Genomic DNA, 18,389 nt, shown 5'->3' on the forward strand with positions numbered 1-18,389 from the left:
GTTTATACAATTGAGCGGAAGGACACAAAAATCTCTATCACTAAATAACAATAAATGTAAATCTTTATTATGTTTTCAAACTTTCTTTCGTGGGAGTCGGAGTTTTCTTATTTAATTATTCAATTATTACATGAGAGAAAGAGAGAGAAACATTATTATTATAAAATAGGCTTATACAAGCTATGCATAAATACGAAGAAGAAAATAGCATATAATAAGCATGAGCCAGAAAGCACACACATGCAAGACGGAAAACACGTGAACAGACGTGCAATTTCAACGTAACGTTGTTAGTCTTGTTATAATACCGATGTAAACCTAGCTAACTATTTAATGGCCGAACCGGTGCCGTAATCGAGACACAAACCCTCCGTTCGCTCACGGATGTCGTCCGTCGCAGTTAAATTTCATAATTAATCGCCTCGTCCTCGACAGACGTTTGTCGAGCTTCTTCACGGACGGATTCTCGCGACTTGGCTTGGGTGGAGTTTCCGTTCTAGATCGTCGTAGACGATAGTCACTGGCAGCAAATTCAGCTCACGGTGAACGCATGAATTTTCGAATATCACGAACACGAGAGTACGTCGGACAAAAGCACGAAATGCTCGAAACGCTTCATCGAAGAGCGAAAAAGGAAAAGCTCAAGAACTACGAGAACGAAAAATCCAGAAGAGATATGTCAAGTACTGAGAATCACTTTTCAATTTGAGATAATTTTCATTTGTTTTCTGCGTTATTTGCACTCGTATAAATCGTTATTTCTATTGTTTATTTTTATTTATTACACTTTCCGAAAATTTTGTTAATTTTATATATATATAAAATATATATATATATATTTTATATATATATATAATTATATATATTCTCCAAGGTTAACACATTTTTAAAACATTTTATGTTCCTATATCTATTATAACGTATGCACACAAGGATTGATTAATTTAACGTTTAATTTCTTATATCCTAGAAGCAACCTGTTAGTTTTCATTAGTCGTTCAATTATCCGGTTTTTCATTTTAATGAGATTTAAGTGTTTAATAAAACGATTTAATTAGAATAGAAGGAACAGAAATAGCGAGCTGATTAAGCGGCGCGAGCAAGAATGCTTCGAGAAAGGCACTTGAAAATATTCTCCCGTCGACAAATGGAACACTGAATAACACGCTAAACGATTCCTTAGCCGCCATGCAATTATTTTATTCGCACAACGAAGCCGCGCGCTTTAAAGCCTGTTGCAAACGTAACGACTTGTCCTTTTGTCGCTCCAGTTCATCCGAAACAGCTTAACGAGCTCAATGTCAGTGCAACTGCACATAATTGCAATTTACAATTATGCGTAGATTAAACTCAAGGCGAGCATGTCGTGACTTCATAAACACCGAACGGCAATCTTATATAATAGAAACAAGTAACGGCGAGATTAGCGTAGACAAAACTAATTTTTGTTACATGGAAAATTAATGCGAGTTTGATAATTTCGCATTATTGTGTTAAATGTGTGTGCGTGTGTGCTTGTGCATAAAATGAAATACTTATTTTGAAAAACATGGAGAACACACGATATTTTTATGAATCTTGGCAGCTAAACGAAGTACGCGTCACGAGCTTCACTTACTTACTACGTTGCATTGTTCCAGAGAAAATGTTATATCTCAGAAGAAAAACAGAGCTAATATGATCTGTTTGATATCGTAGAATCGTTTACAATTTACTTCGCGGCAATTAAACATTCGTAACAATAAATTATTATTTGACACGGCGTAAAAATCTGCGTTACACGTATGCCTCATTAAAAATCTGTCATCGAGATTTATAAGAGCGTTATGTGTATTTCATTTCTTGTATGGTTCATTGTGTTTCGTTCTTTCTTTAACAAAAGAATTCATTGTGCGAATTTAATGTAATTGTGCTTGGTATAATTGATATTTTGATAAGCAATGTATTAATATGTTCTTATTATAAAAATTAAAATTTTAGTTAAGATTTTAAGAAAACTTAATGCAGAGTGTGCACCTGCACATGAAGTTTAAGCAGCCTTGCGTAATATGGCAAATTAAGAGAACTCGCGATGCATGTAATTTCTTCCACGAGCTCGACTTAGCGCAATTAGTTCTTGCTTTAAAGTCATTCTTGAAATGTTCATACAGGCGAAATAACAAAGAGTCTAGCTTGGATGCCTTTTTCCAGTGTATTGCGTTTGATTAATCTTCACGATTATGGGACCACGTTATGCTTGAATAAAGACACTTTGGTCTCACATGTTCAATGACCATACGATCGCATAAGGGTGATGTTCGAAATCGATCAATCGATAAGTAACAAAAAGGTTTTAGTTAATTAATTAATTTTCTATCTAACATTTATATTTATCAACAGTCTGGGATATATATGTTTTAAATATATTGATCTACATTTAATAAAAATAAAAACATTTGTGAAAAATCAAATTAAACGGTGTAATCAAATTGTGAAAAATTAAATTGTAATTGTAAAATATAGAATAGTAATGAGATAGCATTGGAAGAGAATTGATACGTTTAGCTATTTTGATAGTTGGCTTTTGACCTTTAGCAATTTATCGTGTTATTAATCGGTATAATCTCTTTCGTTTCGGTCGTTTTGTCCCGACAAACCGATCGATGACAAGGCTAGAAAACAATAAAATTATTCTGCCTCGCACATTTTTTATTCGCGTCCATTTCACACATACACACATACACACAGACTTTATTCGAGATTTTTATATTTCAAATTTTATTTTAATATCGTGATGTTAAAGTGATTCGCGCAATAACTCTCTTGAGCGTTTACCCTATGTATGTACAATATCATGATTTTGTAATATTGTACAATGTAGACAAAGAAAACTTTTTGAAAACTTTTTCCATATATTCTCCATGCTATGATGATGGCGCGGTGCGTTCCTCATCTCTTCGCCTTAAAAACGATCAATCATCTCGAACTGTTTTTCCGAAACGACGGACATTGTATCACCGCGGTAAATTCGGGGATCATTTAGACAGGGCACACGTTTGCGATTTTGATTTGTGGTCGGCCGGGCAACGGCGCGGCACTTTGACGCGTACGCTCGCGCTGCGCGATCGGTGACGTCGCCGGGATTTCGGGATATCAAGGCTTCTCGACAGAAAGTCGATATGACGTCGCTGAAAATTAATGAGCCAATCGTAGGTATGTAACTGGTATTCACGCTATCGTGGAATAATTAATGGCGCAGCTCGGTTCCCCGCGAAACTTTCGACGTCATGAATCCGCGAAGAGGGAAGTCGCGCTACTCCTGTTAACGAATATTCAGATATTTCTCTCATGGACGGTGCTTCAGCTCGCAGCAGAAGACATTCTGCCCTGTGAGTGATTGTTGGATTATTGAGATGATTTTTCGGTGGAGAATCCAATGGAGGAATCATTTTCTGGTGAGCTTACGACGGCCTTGCAATGTCATATGATTTAATTAATTCTGTGCGCTATTTAATATCACAATTATATAAATGACAAGTAATGGATTAGTCAGCATTATAGTCCTGATATACAGTATCTGGCGGATTAGTTGCAAATCTCGTTTCTGTCTCCATTCCATGATGACGAAGATATCTCGCATTATTTTTAATAGACGACTGCTAAATATTTCGAACATGCAATGTGCAAACTGAGACAACAGTTTTGTCTACGCGGGTAAAATAAATCTATTACATGAAAAAATGCAATTTTGTAAAATATTCTGTATCTACTCTCAGCTTCGATGAAGCTGCTGGAATGGATTTTCTTCGTAAACGTTACGCACGTGCGATTAGCTGGAATTGGAATGAATAAGTCCATGGGACGAGACGTCCCACGAATTTGCCGAGCGCGACAGGAGGAGATCGAGCTACGCCCGGCGAATTTCTCGTCCATTATACGAGCGACAATTCCGGAAGTCCTGTACGTTCCATTCGGGTCATCGAAGCCCATCGATATTCGTGCCGCGTCTTGGGCAGCCACAAATATCGACAGGTACGGAGATAACGCGAGCACACCTACTCCATTGTTCTTTGCGTCGCGAGAGCCTCTAATTACGGCACCGGGTCCGCTCTAGTTCGCTCTCGGCGTACCGCTTGATTTGCGTGGCCCACGAACCGACGGCGGCGTTACGTTAATTACACGCGGACAGGTACACGGTTTTGCCGGACACGTCAATGCTTCATTAAGCCGTACCCGGATCCCGGCTGCCGCGCGTATTCCGATGAAGTCCAAGTTTCGTCGGCGATTAACGCCCACCGCACGGCACAACTTGCCAAACTACGGCATTTCGTCGTTGCGAAAATACTTTAGATCCGGCGTACGCGCGCCGGTAATGCGAGTTTCCGTGTGTCCCAAAACTGTTCCAAAGTCAAAATTGACTGTATATTGCTAAAGTTTTGCAACTCTCTTTCAATACAAATTTCTAATTAATTAACAATTGAATTTGTTAATTATCAAAAATGATACTGAGATCATGATCTGATCATAAAATATTCTTTTAGGTAAAGGATAGATATTAAACACTTTTAAATTAAATTTTAGGATATCAAGAATGATAATATATGTCGATATATTCGGTAAGATAAGAAAATTGACTACACGAGGGAAAGATATTAAGCATTATAGCATCTAAGAAATATGTAAAAATGCATCCATCTACTATACGAGATAAATATTAAAAGTTTAGTTGATATGAGATAAGCATTTAAATTATCCACTAGTGCAACCTCTTATTTGTCTCGCGTGCTCGCGCAATATCACGCTGTCGTTATCGTAAATTTAACGGAACGTCGGAAACGCACCTCGACGCATCGTCCGCAACGAAGAACAACGAGTTAACGTTATCCTGCTGGCACCGACGATCCATTTCTACTCGTGTAGAATTGATATTTCTGAATTACCACCGGGGTGGCAGCGCCGCGTTTACGGTGACATCGTCCTCGTCACGGCCATTCCGCCCGGGTGAGAAATACGACCGCCGTGAATTTTACGGATGTGCCACGCACGCACGTACGCACGCACGCACGTGCAACGCGTTCACGCAGCAGGTAACCGCGAGCGTACATTCATTGACCTGCGGTCGAAAGTTCACCGCGCGTTTCCGCTTCCATGCATCGCGGTTTCACCCCGCGCCGTTGCCTCGTTTGCGTTCTTCCCGAATAACATATGCGGACAACTCTCGCTGAAAACCACAAAGATGAGCATAAATAAAGCGACGTGCGCAAGAATGTATCGTGAGACGCATGTCGATGACGACTGGAGCCAACTCGAGTAGCGCAATTAAATTCTTCTTCATTTTTGCGAAAGTGGGAGCCAGAAATGGGACTCTATGTCAGGCGGATATAATCCAGTCTGCTGCTTGCGTGGCTGTATTCAAGTTCATAATGCATAAAATTCATTTCAAGTATGAGGTCGTGTCTGAAGCGGGTCTTATGAATTATGGATCCAATTCGCTTTTGCACAAAACGCCTTAAATCTGAAATTAATCGGTCCAAGAGTACGGGGAGAAGGAAAACGTCCAGCGAGATCGAATTAGTGGACGAAGAACTTGTCTTTTGTGTTACACCCTGCAGTTGATGTATATACTATCAATCGCCATCGGGCTTGTACGCGAATGCATTCACATTAAGGCGCGCGAATGAGTCCGTTTCAGGAGATAGACGAGCGGAACAACTTGGAGTTTCCTCGTTTCTCGCCGAGCCCTCTTTGTTCGGTTCATGTTTTTGGGTCACCCCTAGAATTTGCCACCGAATGGTTGGAGCTTTAGTCTCCGTGCCACAACGTGAAACTAGCGGATGCCCACGAAAAGCTGCGATTGGTGTGGCTCTCTCGCTGGTATCCCGGTTTCCGATCGCTTTTCGACGCGCGAGAATTTTAATTACTCTTATTTAAAGTAATATGTATATTACTTTTTTTTAAATATGTATATTACACACATATGTTTCCCATGCACATATAAAGTATACATTTAAACGCGTACATCATTGGTAAGTAGAAAATAATTGCCGAACGCGTTATTAATAACAAAAACATTAACTTGTAAATGTAAATCTTTGTCTAATCGAAAGGTCAACGGATAATGCCGACATGAAATTGAGCAGCGAACATTAAAACATAAGGCCGCACGAATTGTAATTTCACATAACCGATCTATCAAATACGGAACAATTCATTCATTATCATATACATTATTTATAACTTGATATCGCCACCTCTATCAATGTTTCTTTTCAATATCTTCTGGACTTGCGTTTTATAAAAACGGAGGCACGTCGCTGTAATTGAAGCAGAATACAGTGGCTCGATTTAGATCTCTCTTAGTCTGCCTTTAGCAATCATTATGAGATCTCCACGAGTGATCCGAGCTCTTCTATTGCTGACGGTCATCCAATTATATTGCGGTACTTCGCTCGCGAACTACCTGATCGACTTACTCGAGACGATACAGAGACGCGGAATAGAGAAGTACGTGGGGAGCGAAATTCGGAAGCCAAAATATCTATCTGATGATGATGCTCTAGAAGAACTTGCGGACGAAGATTATATAATCGGAGTACCAAAAATGGTAGATGATGCGGACATAGATGACTTGTTGCATAATGCACGTAAAAGAGGCTCCACAGTCTTTTCATTAAATTATAAAAAATTACGGCGAAGTCTTGAAGGTCGAGAACTACTACGACAATACGAGAGACTGCGCGAGATGGGATTCCCCCCAAGCCACTATGAGTATTTGATAACACCAAAAAAAGTTGATAGTTGAATTACAATCGTTTATTGGCAAAAAGTAATTAACAATCGGTACAATTGTAACTATACAATAATTTGCCAATATAAATTTATATCACAATATTGTTACTGCTGAAATGCAAATTTGTTTCTTTGTATATCGTAATAAAAATTGCATTATTATTTGAGTGTATATTTCTCTTCCTACCAATATTAAACATTTATCATATTAATAGTAAAATAATTTAGGAAAATATATCTTTTATCTTTCTTGATCATAATTTTTATATATAGAAAAGGGTTTAATCATATAGAAAAAAAGTTCAATAAAAACTTCAAATAAGCTAAAAAAGAAAATCTAATCATCGATACTGTACCATTACATTTTTCTTTACAAGAAATATATATGAACAATAAAGCAAGACAATGATAATTTATAGTAAAGAATATCATATGTACAGATATTTTCTTAATAACTTGACAAAAAATTAAAAAGCGTGTTAGAGCTAATATTATTTCTTAATTTATATGGTACAGAGCAGGATATACACATATAGAGTAGGATGATGCACACTATAATCCGCTGTATATGACATAACATGTAAAGATACATAAAAATTATCATATTAATCATTCACATGCAAATATATTGCAAATATTCTGCAAACTTTATTCTATTATTCTTTACGAAAATGTTGAAGCTATTCATTTTTACGTTTATGCCGTTTATGCGATGCTTTATGACACATTTTTCTAATATCAAGTTATTAATTTATGCCTACGGATGCGTATTCAAAGGTATATGCTGTTCCGCAAATTGCTGCACGAAACAGGTCTTTCGCGCCATTACAGGATTTGCGGCTGAATTATAGAGGTAGATTTCTACGGGGGAAGCCAACGAAAGCCGACCATATCTGCGAACTAAACTGCCGAAAGGCTTTATTGCAGCGGCAAGAGCTGCAGTAGGCGAGAATCGTGATCCTGGGATCGTAGGACGACGTGCCACGGCTCGGTGATTGTCGTTAGATGAAGGAACAAGTTTATAGAAATGAACTCTCTTCCGCAGAGGAAAACGATGTCCAATTGTACCTCTATTTCCCGATCTCTTCTTTCTTTACTTTTTCTATTTTGAATATTCAAAAAAGTTTATTCAAATATAAACATGTGAACGTTTATGTTCTTCTATGGCTCTCTACCACGCGAAAAATACACAGTTGGAAGAGTCGTTTAATTAAAGTGATATCAAGATAATCATACACTTTATGATAATTGTAAGTCTCCATTTTTTTTATTCATTATAATTTATTGCATGAATTTTATAATTTTGAATGAGGTTTTAGATTAAGTATTATCCGTTGTAACAGCCGTCAGATCAATTCGTTGGACGTATGTTTAATCGTCTCACGCTTTTATATATTACATTTGTAAGATATTCCTTTGTATTAATCAAGCTATCCTCTCTTTATTTGTTTAAGCAGATACCAAGATGGACGCCGAGGCAGCATTGTTAGAAAACTCGCCAACCTTGTCGACGATCTCGTCGGATTCCACGGACGCGACGTACTCGGGACCTGGTTCGCCCTATTCCTCAGAATCTCCGATCATCGTCACGTCCTCCTATAAAATAAAGCGCGACAATGAAGTCACGCCCAGACCAACGCTCAGACACTCACTGCCATCCAGGAAGCCGAGCTTCCGGATACGACCGCCCTACCTCATGATCTGCATCAGCATCATCGAGGTGAGTGAACGCAGATATCATTCTGAGCAATGAAGCACTTGACTTTCGTTAGAAATTTTTTATAGATAAGTATCTTGTATTAAAAAATGAAATTATGTAAAGAGCAGTTGCGAGATTGAAATAAATAATCACGATATCATTGCAAAGTCATTTATAAAATCGATTTTGTATTCTCTTCATACTAATTTTGCCTGATGCATTGACGTTACTTTATGCGCAACGCCTTGTATTTCTATTACTTTCGAAAACATATTATTTCAACTATAAAAGAGTCTCTTAGCGTAGAATATGCGGAATGTTGGCATGTTCGCGGATGGTCTAGTAAATGTAATATCGAGTAAAAATGTACGGCTTAAAAATATCCAGCTCCAGAATTTCTCATTAACAGAACCAACGTGTCATGATTTGAGATCTCAAGCGAAAATGAATGACGGACATTTTTTCAATTAAAGTATGACGGATATTTTTTCAATTAAACGCGCGCAAAAGCTCTGATTATATATATATATTTATTTTTTTTAAATATGCACTGTGAAATATCTCTCGAGATAGCTAATAGTAAAAACTCCAAAGGAAGCGGAAACACTTAGCAGCTTTTTTGCTCGATAATAATCTCTAAAACTTGGTCTTGCATTTCAGTCGGAAAGTCGCGTGAATAAGCAGCGACAGGTACGCGCAATAAAAATACGCGCGAGTTTAAAACCGCAAAGTTACGCCGCAATTTCTTACTCGTTTACGACAGAACGCGAAGAAACTTAATCACTTAGCCGCGTTTTCTTTGACTCGTTATACAAGTCGTTGCAGGGCGAGATCAAAGTGAATGTCCACCGCAGATTCTTAACAATTCGAGCTCATTTTGCAAAATGCGGTAAAAGCAGATAGCAGTTAGATGTATAAGAATTAAATACGAGAGCATTCTTTTCTCGGCAATCTGATAAAAAATTTACAGTTTGGAATTTATTACATTTCACGTCATAAATGTCATTTTCAATCAATACTATCAAGGTATGTCATCGCATTACTTTTTTCACGATTATTTTTGCAGTCGGCGAATTTAGTATTTTTGAAAAAAAAGTTATGTTTTATTAATTTGATAATAATAAAACATGCGCGCTGGAATTGCTAGTTAAAATATAAATGTAATTATATGTAACACTTGGAAAAGGGGAGAGTTGAATATTGTAGGATAATTGAGTGGCCAAGGTTTTGGGATATAAAGATACTGTATTTCATACGGTGTGAATCGTAGCTCGGTCGAAGAGAGACTGCCTAATACGCCCGGTTTCTTTATAAAAACGGCGGAATTACAATCCGTCGCCGATTCGGCGGCTCGTCTGATATTCGAGCAAAGCTATGCCGCGCTGGCCGGTATCGTTTGTTATTATATCGGCGGCGTTCGAATTCTTTTTATCGCTTACATCAAACGCCACGGCGTCTTAAACTCTCACAATATGTAACAATTTCAGATCGCCATTTCCATTTTTACAGAACTGCTAAATAGTAGAGCCTTATTTCATAAAGTCAGAGTCAAAAAAATGAAAAATGTAATAAATTCATGTTAGTACATGATATACGGAATATATAGGTTGAACTATGTTACGAGAGATTTATGTACCGATATAGTAATTCATACTATATACGTATATCTCATGTGTAATACGACGTTACCTGCTGTAGCATGATAGTTACCAATAATTCAAAACATGTCGATTTCACTGCGTGGAACATAATAATTCTTAGACCTTCCGTTGAAGTGAGAAAAATTGTATCTGACAAAAATAAGATGTTATTTCTGTTACTTTTGTAATGGTTACAGGTATATTGAAAATCATTTAATTCCAAAAAGAATATTATAAAATTATGACTATTGAAATCACACAAAGAATTAAAATATAATGAAAATCATATAATGAAAATATTTAATTAAAGCAGAAAAACCTTGCGCACGCACATGATAAAAATATTTAAGATATCAAATAATTGAATGATCGCATAAAATACCAGAGCTAAACGAAAAGCGCGTTGTGAAAAGGCGATTTTTAAAGTGGCTCAATGAGTCATGTAGAAAGAGTGGAAGAAAGAGAGAGAACATTAATGTGCTCCTCTCGAGATTAATGAAATGTTCAAAAAGCAGCATTGCGCGGTACTCAGGGGAAAAAAGTTAATCCTGCCGGGCTGGAATATAATAATGTCTGAACGTTTCATCTTTGGGAAAATTACCCGCGAACGCGGAGAAACACGCGCTAAAATGTATAAACTCAACCGTAACCTAAGCCGCGGAATTAAAGGCGCCACTAATTCACGGTCGCAGTTCGTGAATTTCAACTTTATCGCGGCAATATTGTCTGGTGAAAACTCGTTGTTGCGAATGAGAGATAATTTGTGATGTATCAGACAATCTTCAAGCACACGCTCTTGAAAACGCGCGCTACTGTGCACTAAAAATGGAAACGGAGAACATTAGTAGCACGATAAAATAAGACAAGTATTATTTATCACTGTATAGCGCGAGCCGTTTCCACAAATTTGTCAAACTTTTAAGAAACATTAACATTTTCCGAAAAACAGGCAGGAATGCATAGCAAAGTATGAGAACGTGATATTGTCTCGTTACGTCTTAATCGCATCAGAACAGCAAGATTTTCAATTAAGTATAATACGACAGAGTTCAATTTTAGAGTTTTCGGATATAGGATTTTGAACAAAGTTGCACCTCGAAACGTTTGTTCATATCGCCAATATTATAAAATCAGGTATTAGTGATGGAACAGAAGCTAGTCGAGAGCTAGTCAAATTTCTCCGCACATATTTCAGCGTGCTGCGAATATCGATATTGCGGCACACTGCACGAATACTACGCGATATTACGTTCTTCTTTTCTCGCGCTTTAGGAAAATGAAATTCCTACATTATAGGATACGAACGCCTCTATAATTACGAACTCGGAGCGGAGTACCGAGTGCGTTCCACACATGTGCACACAACATCCGTACACAGGCGTACATATACACCAATTATACGGGCTGTTGCAAACATTTGCTTAGGATTCAGAATTAGAACACCGCATTGGACGAAATCACTGACTGTGATCGCATCAGACTGACATATGGCGCGCTTGACAATAACCATCCGGGGAGGATGTTGCTCTCGTCCCCGCTCGAATAATCCTCCTTCGTTATCATTTGTAAGGTCGACTGACATAATTGAAATCTTTGGGCAGCTGGAATAATCTGGTGAATTTACGTAAAATTGACACAGGACACTCGTGGCATGGATCCCGAATTAATCCGAACGCTATTTTAGTGGAGAATGTTCCTATTTTCAGCATATCAGTCACGTTGCTTTCTTGTAGTACGGTAAAACGTAATAATATACAATAAACGAATGCCCGAGCAACATGTATTAATTTTCCGCAAAAATGACGAAACCTGATTGCGCGTCGAGCAAGTTTTTAATTAACAATTTAATTCAACAGTTTCATGCGCCACAGTTAAATTTCGCACTCGCAATGTCAAACGACGACGAGACGAGCTCCGCGACGCGGACACGTTGTCAAATTAAAATATTATCACACGACGGAACGTAGATGCGGTGTGCCGGGGCAGAACGATCATTTGCTGCAAAGTGAGTGCTGAGTTTTAATGCCCGGGAGATACTGTCCAAGGTGGAGAGCATAAAAGCGCATTAAGCACGAACGACGCCGAAACCTAGACGGGGCCGTAAAAACCAGGACGTCGGAATGGATAGCCGGGGAGGTATCAACCACCCACACGAAAGAACGGTGCACCTGCTGACGCACGTGTGATTTACCGGCGAGAATGTCTGCACGCGTGCACGGTCTCGGCTTCACCGAGGTGCGGATAAAAAAAAGAAAAAATCGTTAAGGCATTATTTTTTTACAGTCTCGTGTGCGCGCGCTTTGTACTGGGCGCACCGTGTACACTCATCCGCCATTCTTTATTATGGTTACAATAAATTCCGCATGTAATCGGATGAACAAGTTATTAAACACGACGGTAAATTGCGCGCCAGTTACGTCTGTGTGACATAAATATTTCGCTGCGCGATTAATATTGAACGAAATCCTCGATATCTCGCTGGCACCCGTGTACGTGCGGGTTGTTTAATGGGCTCGCTGGGTTCTCCGTAAATCATTGTGATCGATAATGCGTTTCATCATATTTGATACGCCTCAATTGCAAGGCGTTATACGTTATCGTATTATTCGTTACACCGTACAATTGATCGTAGATTATGACGTAGGGTCGATGGTGATCTCGTTCAGCTTATCTCTCAGTTCTTAATTTATTACATTTTCGATAATCGTTCAAATTGATTTCACGTAAAAGCTAATTAAACAAATTCATCTGTGCATTGAGTCTTGAAAAATTTTATTATGATATATAAATTAATAATAATTAGGTATATTTATACTTGTTTATAACATGAGGATGTAAATTTTTAACACGGTCATCATTTTATAATATTAAAAATAATAAAACCAGTGATGGATGTGTTATCTCTAAAATAACATGTCAAGAGTACATTACGCAGATTGAGTGAAGACCGCTATGTGATCCATTAAGTACTTATCTTGGGTTTTACTTTGTTTAATCTGAAAGGACAAGCATTTTCTTCGCACTTCCACGTAACGCTCGACGATAAAGACACGTGGAACACGTTTTCCATCTCAACGGAGAACCAGAAGCCACTTTGCTTCCTGGAGAGCCAAGTATCGTTACGAAAATAGCTGGCGCACCAGCACATCCGTAGAATCTGGCGTAGTAGATAATTCATGTATAGACGTAGCTTTATTTAGGTTCGAAAATATACATCGAGTGTCGAATATACTTTTCTCGTGGATTGTGAGAATTTTTGTTACGTGGTAGGTCATCACGATGAAATGTTTCAGTCTTAAATATTCTGCATGTACATAATACAATAGAATACACACAATTATACAATATTGAAAAATACATAAATCAAACAATATTTAATAGGAAAAATTTCAGAAAAGAGCTCGTGCCGAATATTGAATAATTGAATAATTATTCATTGAATAATTCAGTTCATGCCGCATACGCCGTTTAACGGAGACATTGTCAATCCCAATTAATTTCACATCTAACCATCTGACGCCATCCTTCCACGATGGCACATAATTATTTCCGCGCTCTTGAACGTCTGCTGTTTCGTCGTACGCTTCTCTGCATAATATCCCGCGGCAGAAGCAAGCACATTAAACGTGCTTTCACTCGTAACAGATAACCGTCCACTGCCTGGGAGACGAGGCGACGTTACGGAGATGGCTGGTCTACGATCCCCGTCAGAGGGTGCAGGGCTGGAGGTTCGCCTCCTACATGCTGCTGCACTCGAACGCACTTCACCTCGCACTCAACGTGGTCATTCAGCTGGTCCTGGCCACTCCACTCGAGGTGAGCCAATCAAGTAAATTGCGGGGACGTCGTTCAGCTGGCGTGTCGAGACACCGCGTTTAAGGGAATGAGCCTCTCCTCTCGATGGCGAAGCTTTTTGCCCACGATTAGACCGGATAACATTCGCATACCGTTGAATTAAATCGCTCTTATCGTTTTGTAACGCGAAACGATCGGTCGCGGAACTAGAACGACGTAGACGTGCTGTAGAGCGTATTTTCGCAAGAAAGTAACGCTTTTGACATAACGTTGAACGGTTTAATCTTTGTGCGCACAAAGTTATAGTACAACTGCTACAACGAAAATTTATTTTTACAAACGTCATAAATTATTCTTTGATCTATTTTAATTTCACACATTAAACATTTATAACTATTGTTATTTATTATTCAACGCAATACGACATATTTATTAAATTTGCTAATAAATTAATCGTAAAGAATAATAAGAAAAATTACGTATATTTCTAAATGATCAAGTATCTCGCAGACAAAAAGACACGGGAAGTTTATAATTACAGGTGGAGCAGGGACGATTAGGGGTGGCGACGATCTATTTGGGCGGTGGAGTGTGCGGCGCCCTGGGTGCATCGCTTTTGCAACCCAGTCTTTACCTGGTCGGAGCTTCGGCCGGTGTTTACGCGCTGCTCACGAGCCATCTCGCTCATCTCTATCTGGTAAGCGAAAAAGTTTCTCAATCTCTAAGAATCAAAGCTTCAACCGCCCGTCAGTGAGCCTTGCCTCCTGAAAATCTGCGCGCAACGTTGCATGTCGGGGCAACAAAAGAAACGACACAAAAGAAGCCACGTTAAAAATGTGACCGGGTGGCGCAGCAGGAGAATGTTCCCGCGCTCGAAACACCCTCGTAAATCTTGTTTAGCAGTAGCGAGTGACGGACTTTAGTTTCGCGGAAACTAGCAATAATCAAATATTTCGAGGCGTCCAGACATTGTAATCAATTTATCGCGCCGTCAATTTATTGTTAACGTCTGCAATCAAGTTTCATCTTTGATGGATTGACGATCCGTCTTCTACTTTCCTTTCCCTTAATAATTGATCATGTTCTGAAACTTACGCGAAGTGAAAGCATTTAGCTTTCGCACATATTGGTTCGTATGTACAGCTCGACGCTTATCGGAACTTAATTCCTTACCCCTTCGGTGGAGGAGGAACTGTGATTGCGGAGCGTGTCCGTGCATCTCCCTTTTGTTTCTCTGTGCGTTGCAGTGCCATGGCGAGCTACGCTACGCCGGTTGGCGTCTCGGCGCCGTGCTGTTGCTGGCCGGTGCGGACATCGCGTCGCTGCCGATCCCGGCGTTGCTAGGGTGCGGTCGGGTCGGCTGGGCAGCGCACGTGGCAGGCGCGTTAGCGGGCCCGCTTCTGGGTCTGGCCGTGTTCCCGAATCAGAGCAAGAAGGACGCCCGGGGTCGCAGGTTCGTGCGATATGTGCGGCTGCTGTCGGCCGTGAGCGTGATGCTGCTGATCGTCGGCGCCGTGCTCGGCAACGTCTACCTGATCGCCCTGCCGCAGCTCAGGAAGCCATCCTGACAGAGGATCGAGATGCTCGTCAAACTCTGTAGGCGGTCCTTCCTGATCGTGAAGATCCGGGAGGCCGCCGAGAGTGTGTTCGAGTAGGTACGCGCCATACGCATGGGGTGAGGAGAGTATACAACATGGACTTGCCGAATCTCCGAGCTCGTCGGCTCAAGAGTAAAACTGCCAGTGAACTCGTGCTCCTCGGCTATTCAGGACTCGAATCACTACTCGAATCTACGCGTGAATCTCGTGCAATCAAATCTCGCCGTCTCGTACCGAAAAAGCGAGAATGGCTTACCATCTCGGTCGCGATTTCGGCTGATCCGGATGTGAGAGGGGATCTCACTTTTCATCTCCCATCCCGCGGGAACTCGATACACCAAGAAACTTGAGCTCGCGCGAAAAAGCCCGTGCGAGCGTGAGGGCTCGGTGAATCGGCGGAGGGAAATACCGGATCGACCGACTTGAACCCTCGTTCACGTTACTCGCTGCCATTAGCACGTCTAGAACTTTGAGGACTCTTGCTTGACGCGGTAGAGCGACGGGATGTCCGATGGATGAATGCAAATTGCGACCGCGCGCGTCTAATACTTTGATAAATTTCATATTATAATACAAAAACAAAGCTGGACTAAGCACTGCGATTTTTTTACGGACCGCCGCGATTACAACCATTCGACAGGACCGTTGTACAGGTGAGTAATAAGTATTTGTGACTCTAATTACTGATTTCTCGCTATATATCAATCTCGTTGTATCGACGAAGGGGAAAGATTACGTAAGTGTAAAATGTGTGTATAATAAAGATACGAAGAATCATCAAAACCCAGTGCAAGAGACTGGAACGATATGCGTCGACGTTGGTTCACCCGGAAGTGACGGGTGAATATTGTGTAGAATGTGAAAAATAATTTATTTAAATAAATTTAAATAAATTCAGGAGAAAAAATCATTGTTACTGCTCGCGTGGTAGGAACCGCGATTCCGAGTATATTAAAGCTAGCATGTCGCTGGCTGTGTTAAGGACGTCGGGACAACCCTCATCCTCTTCTGTATTTGTATTAACAATTTAGCGTGTATGAGACATGTGTAAGGAGATGTATAAAATAAAGCGATCGCACACATATTACCAACGTAAACGTGTTGTAATATAAAGGAGAAATTTTAATAATGGCAAGATAAATGTATCGATCGTTAATAAACCAAAGTTTAACAATATGCGACTGATTTCGGGCGGGATTGCGCAAGCTCCGAACAAATTGATTATAGTCACACAATATCGCAGTCACGAATCATCTTTCAATATTATCAGGCAACGTAGAGCGACAAGATGATTAGTGCCCAAAAAATGAATTTCTTCATGTTAAGCCACAGTCCTGCCATATTTCCCCGATAAGTGTGCAAGAACGAACAAATCTTTTATAGCGTAACGAGACTAACACGCCTAAGGATAATCGCATTTCTATTTACAAAGCTATAAAATTTGCGGAACATTTACAACGTAGCGTATATTATCTTTAACATGTTGTTAACTGTGCAGTGTGATTGTTAAGAGTCCGTGTGCGTTCACTAGATTTGGAAATGTTCATCAGCTTTTGAACCATTTCATTCTGTTTTCCTCTGTTTTAATTTATCATAACATGAATAATTATTATTGTTGTTACAGCTTAAATTAACGATTCGGTTAAATTTGCTCGACGAAACTTTCGAGTAAACGATTAGGCGAAAACTAAGCGAGTGTGCGATAACAGATCGTTTTTCAAAATCAAGCGGTTTGACTTAAGATACTTATGTACTTATTTGAATATATTTCAAATTATATTTTATCTTTGCGATTTGTTTGTTGATGCTCGAAAAGATGTCAGAAAAGTTTTATTATCGCGTGTTATTAAAAGAATATATCAATGCCAAAGTGAATGACATAATCGTGCATGACATACACATACACATACACACACACACACACACGCGCGCGCGCGCGCACACGCACACGCACACACACACACACACACCACATAAAAGCATGTAACGATATAGAACGAAAAGTCGTATGCGAGAAAAATGTGTTCTCTCCCCTGGGCAATTAATCTTATACTCTCGTATACTTACTTATTTATCAATGTTTACATGAGGCAAACTGGCTGTGATTATGTTAGCGTTGTCGTCGACACGATTATGAATATATTATGAAATCTCTCTTGTAAATATGGATTATTAAATATAAATATATACACACACATACACATACACGTACTGTGATTTCATCGCGAGTATATAATGAGGCCCCGTTACCTCCATTGTATATCGAAACAATCGATTGCCTGCAATAAAGTCGAGTGAATCATATTTTATAAACTGATATGACCCACAATCTCGAACCACCATCCTTAACTCTATTCGCATTATTAATCGTGTTTATTCGATGCTCGCCTTTTATTATTTCGTGCTGTATGGAGCAAGTAACGTTTCAAAGATTAGAATAAATACATTTTTGATTGTTTCATGTTAGATTTAATAGGACGCATCTGCTCTTTTATCAAAAATCCATTTTCAGAAATGTTTTTCGAGTTATTGATTTGTTAAATGCTTTAATAACGTTCTCGTTTCGAAAGATTTTGTTTATCAGAAGTGCTCCAAAAATTAGATAAATGTTCTCTGCTGCAGAAAAAAAGAGGAAAAAAAGAGAATGCAAAGTGAGAAAAAGTGGAATAATGTAAAAATTTATTATAACGAATATAGTATATATAAACCTCTGTGTAGCATTCAAAGCAAAGTCTATTAATTTTTAAATCAGTTGAGTGAAACCAAGCACATATAATTATAATATATTGTTAATAAATATAATTATAGTATTTTTCTCGAAGCAAAATTTCAGTATATTTTAGAGAGTTTAATAAATAAAATCTTTTTATTGCGACGCTTTCTACACAG

General features: G+C 39.2%; 1 protein-coding gene across 2 annotated transcripts in view; it reads left to right on the forward strand.

The window, feature by feature from the left end:
* LOC105281212 (protein rhomboid) overlaps positions 1-17,804 on the forward strand; it is a 95,063-nt gene extending 77,259 nt beyond the window's left edge. Inside the window, exons 2-5 of one of the 2 annotated variants that reach the window (XM_011342285.3) lie at positions 8,223-8,488; positions 13,753-13,923; positions 14,444-14,599; positions 15,150-17,804. In XM_011342285.3, the coding sequence (XP_011340587.1) occupies positions 8,234-8,488; positions 13,753-13,923; positions 14,444-14,599; positions 15,150-15,470 (903 nt within the window). In that variant the 5' untranslated portion in view covers positions 8,223-8,233 and the 3' untranslated portion in view covers positions 15,471-17,804. The remainder of the gene's footprint in view (positions 1-8,222; positions 8,489-13,752; positions 13,924-14,443; positions 14,600-15,149) is intronic. The other variant, XM_011342284.2, reaches the window with a different exon arrangement.
* Positions 17,805-18,389: the final 585 nt, after the last annotated feature.

This window comes from Ooceraea biroi, chromosome 5, assembly GCF_003672135.1.
Source record: "Ooceraea biroi isolate clonal line C1 chromosome 5, Obir_v5.4, whole genome shotgun sequence".
In the NCBI taxonomy this organism is placed as follows: domain Eukaryota; kingdom Metazoa; phylum Arthropoda; class Insecta; order Hymenoptera; family Formicidae; genus Ooceraea; species Ooceraea biroi.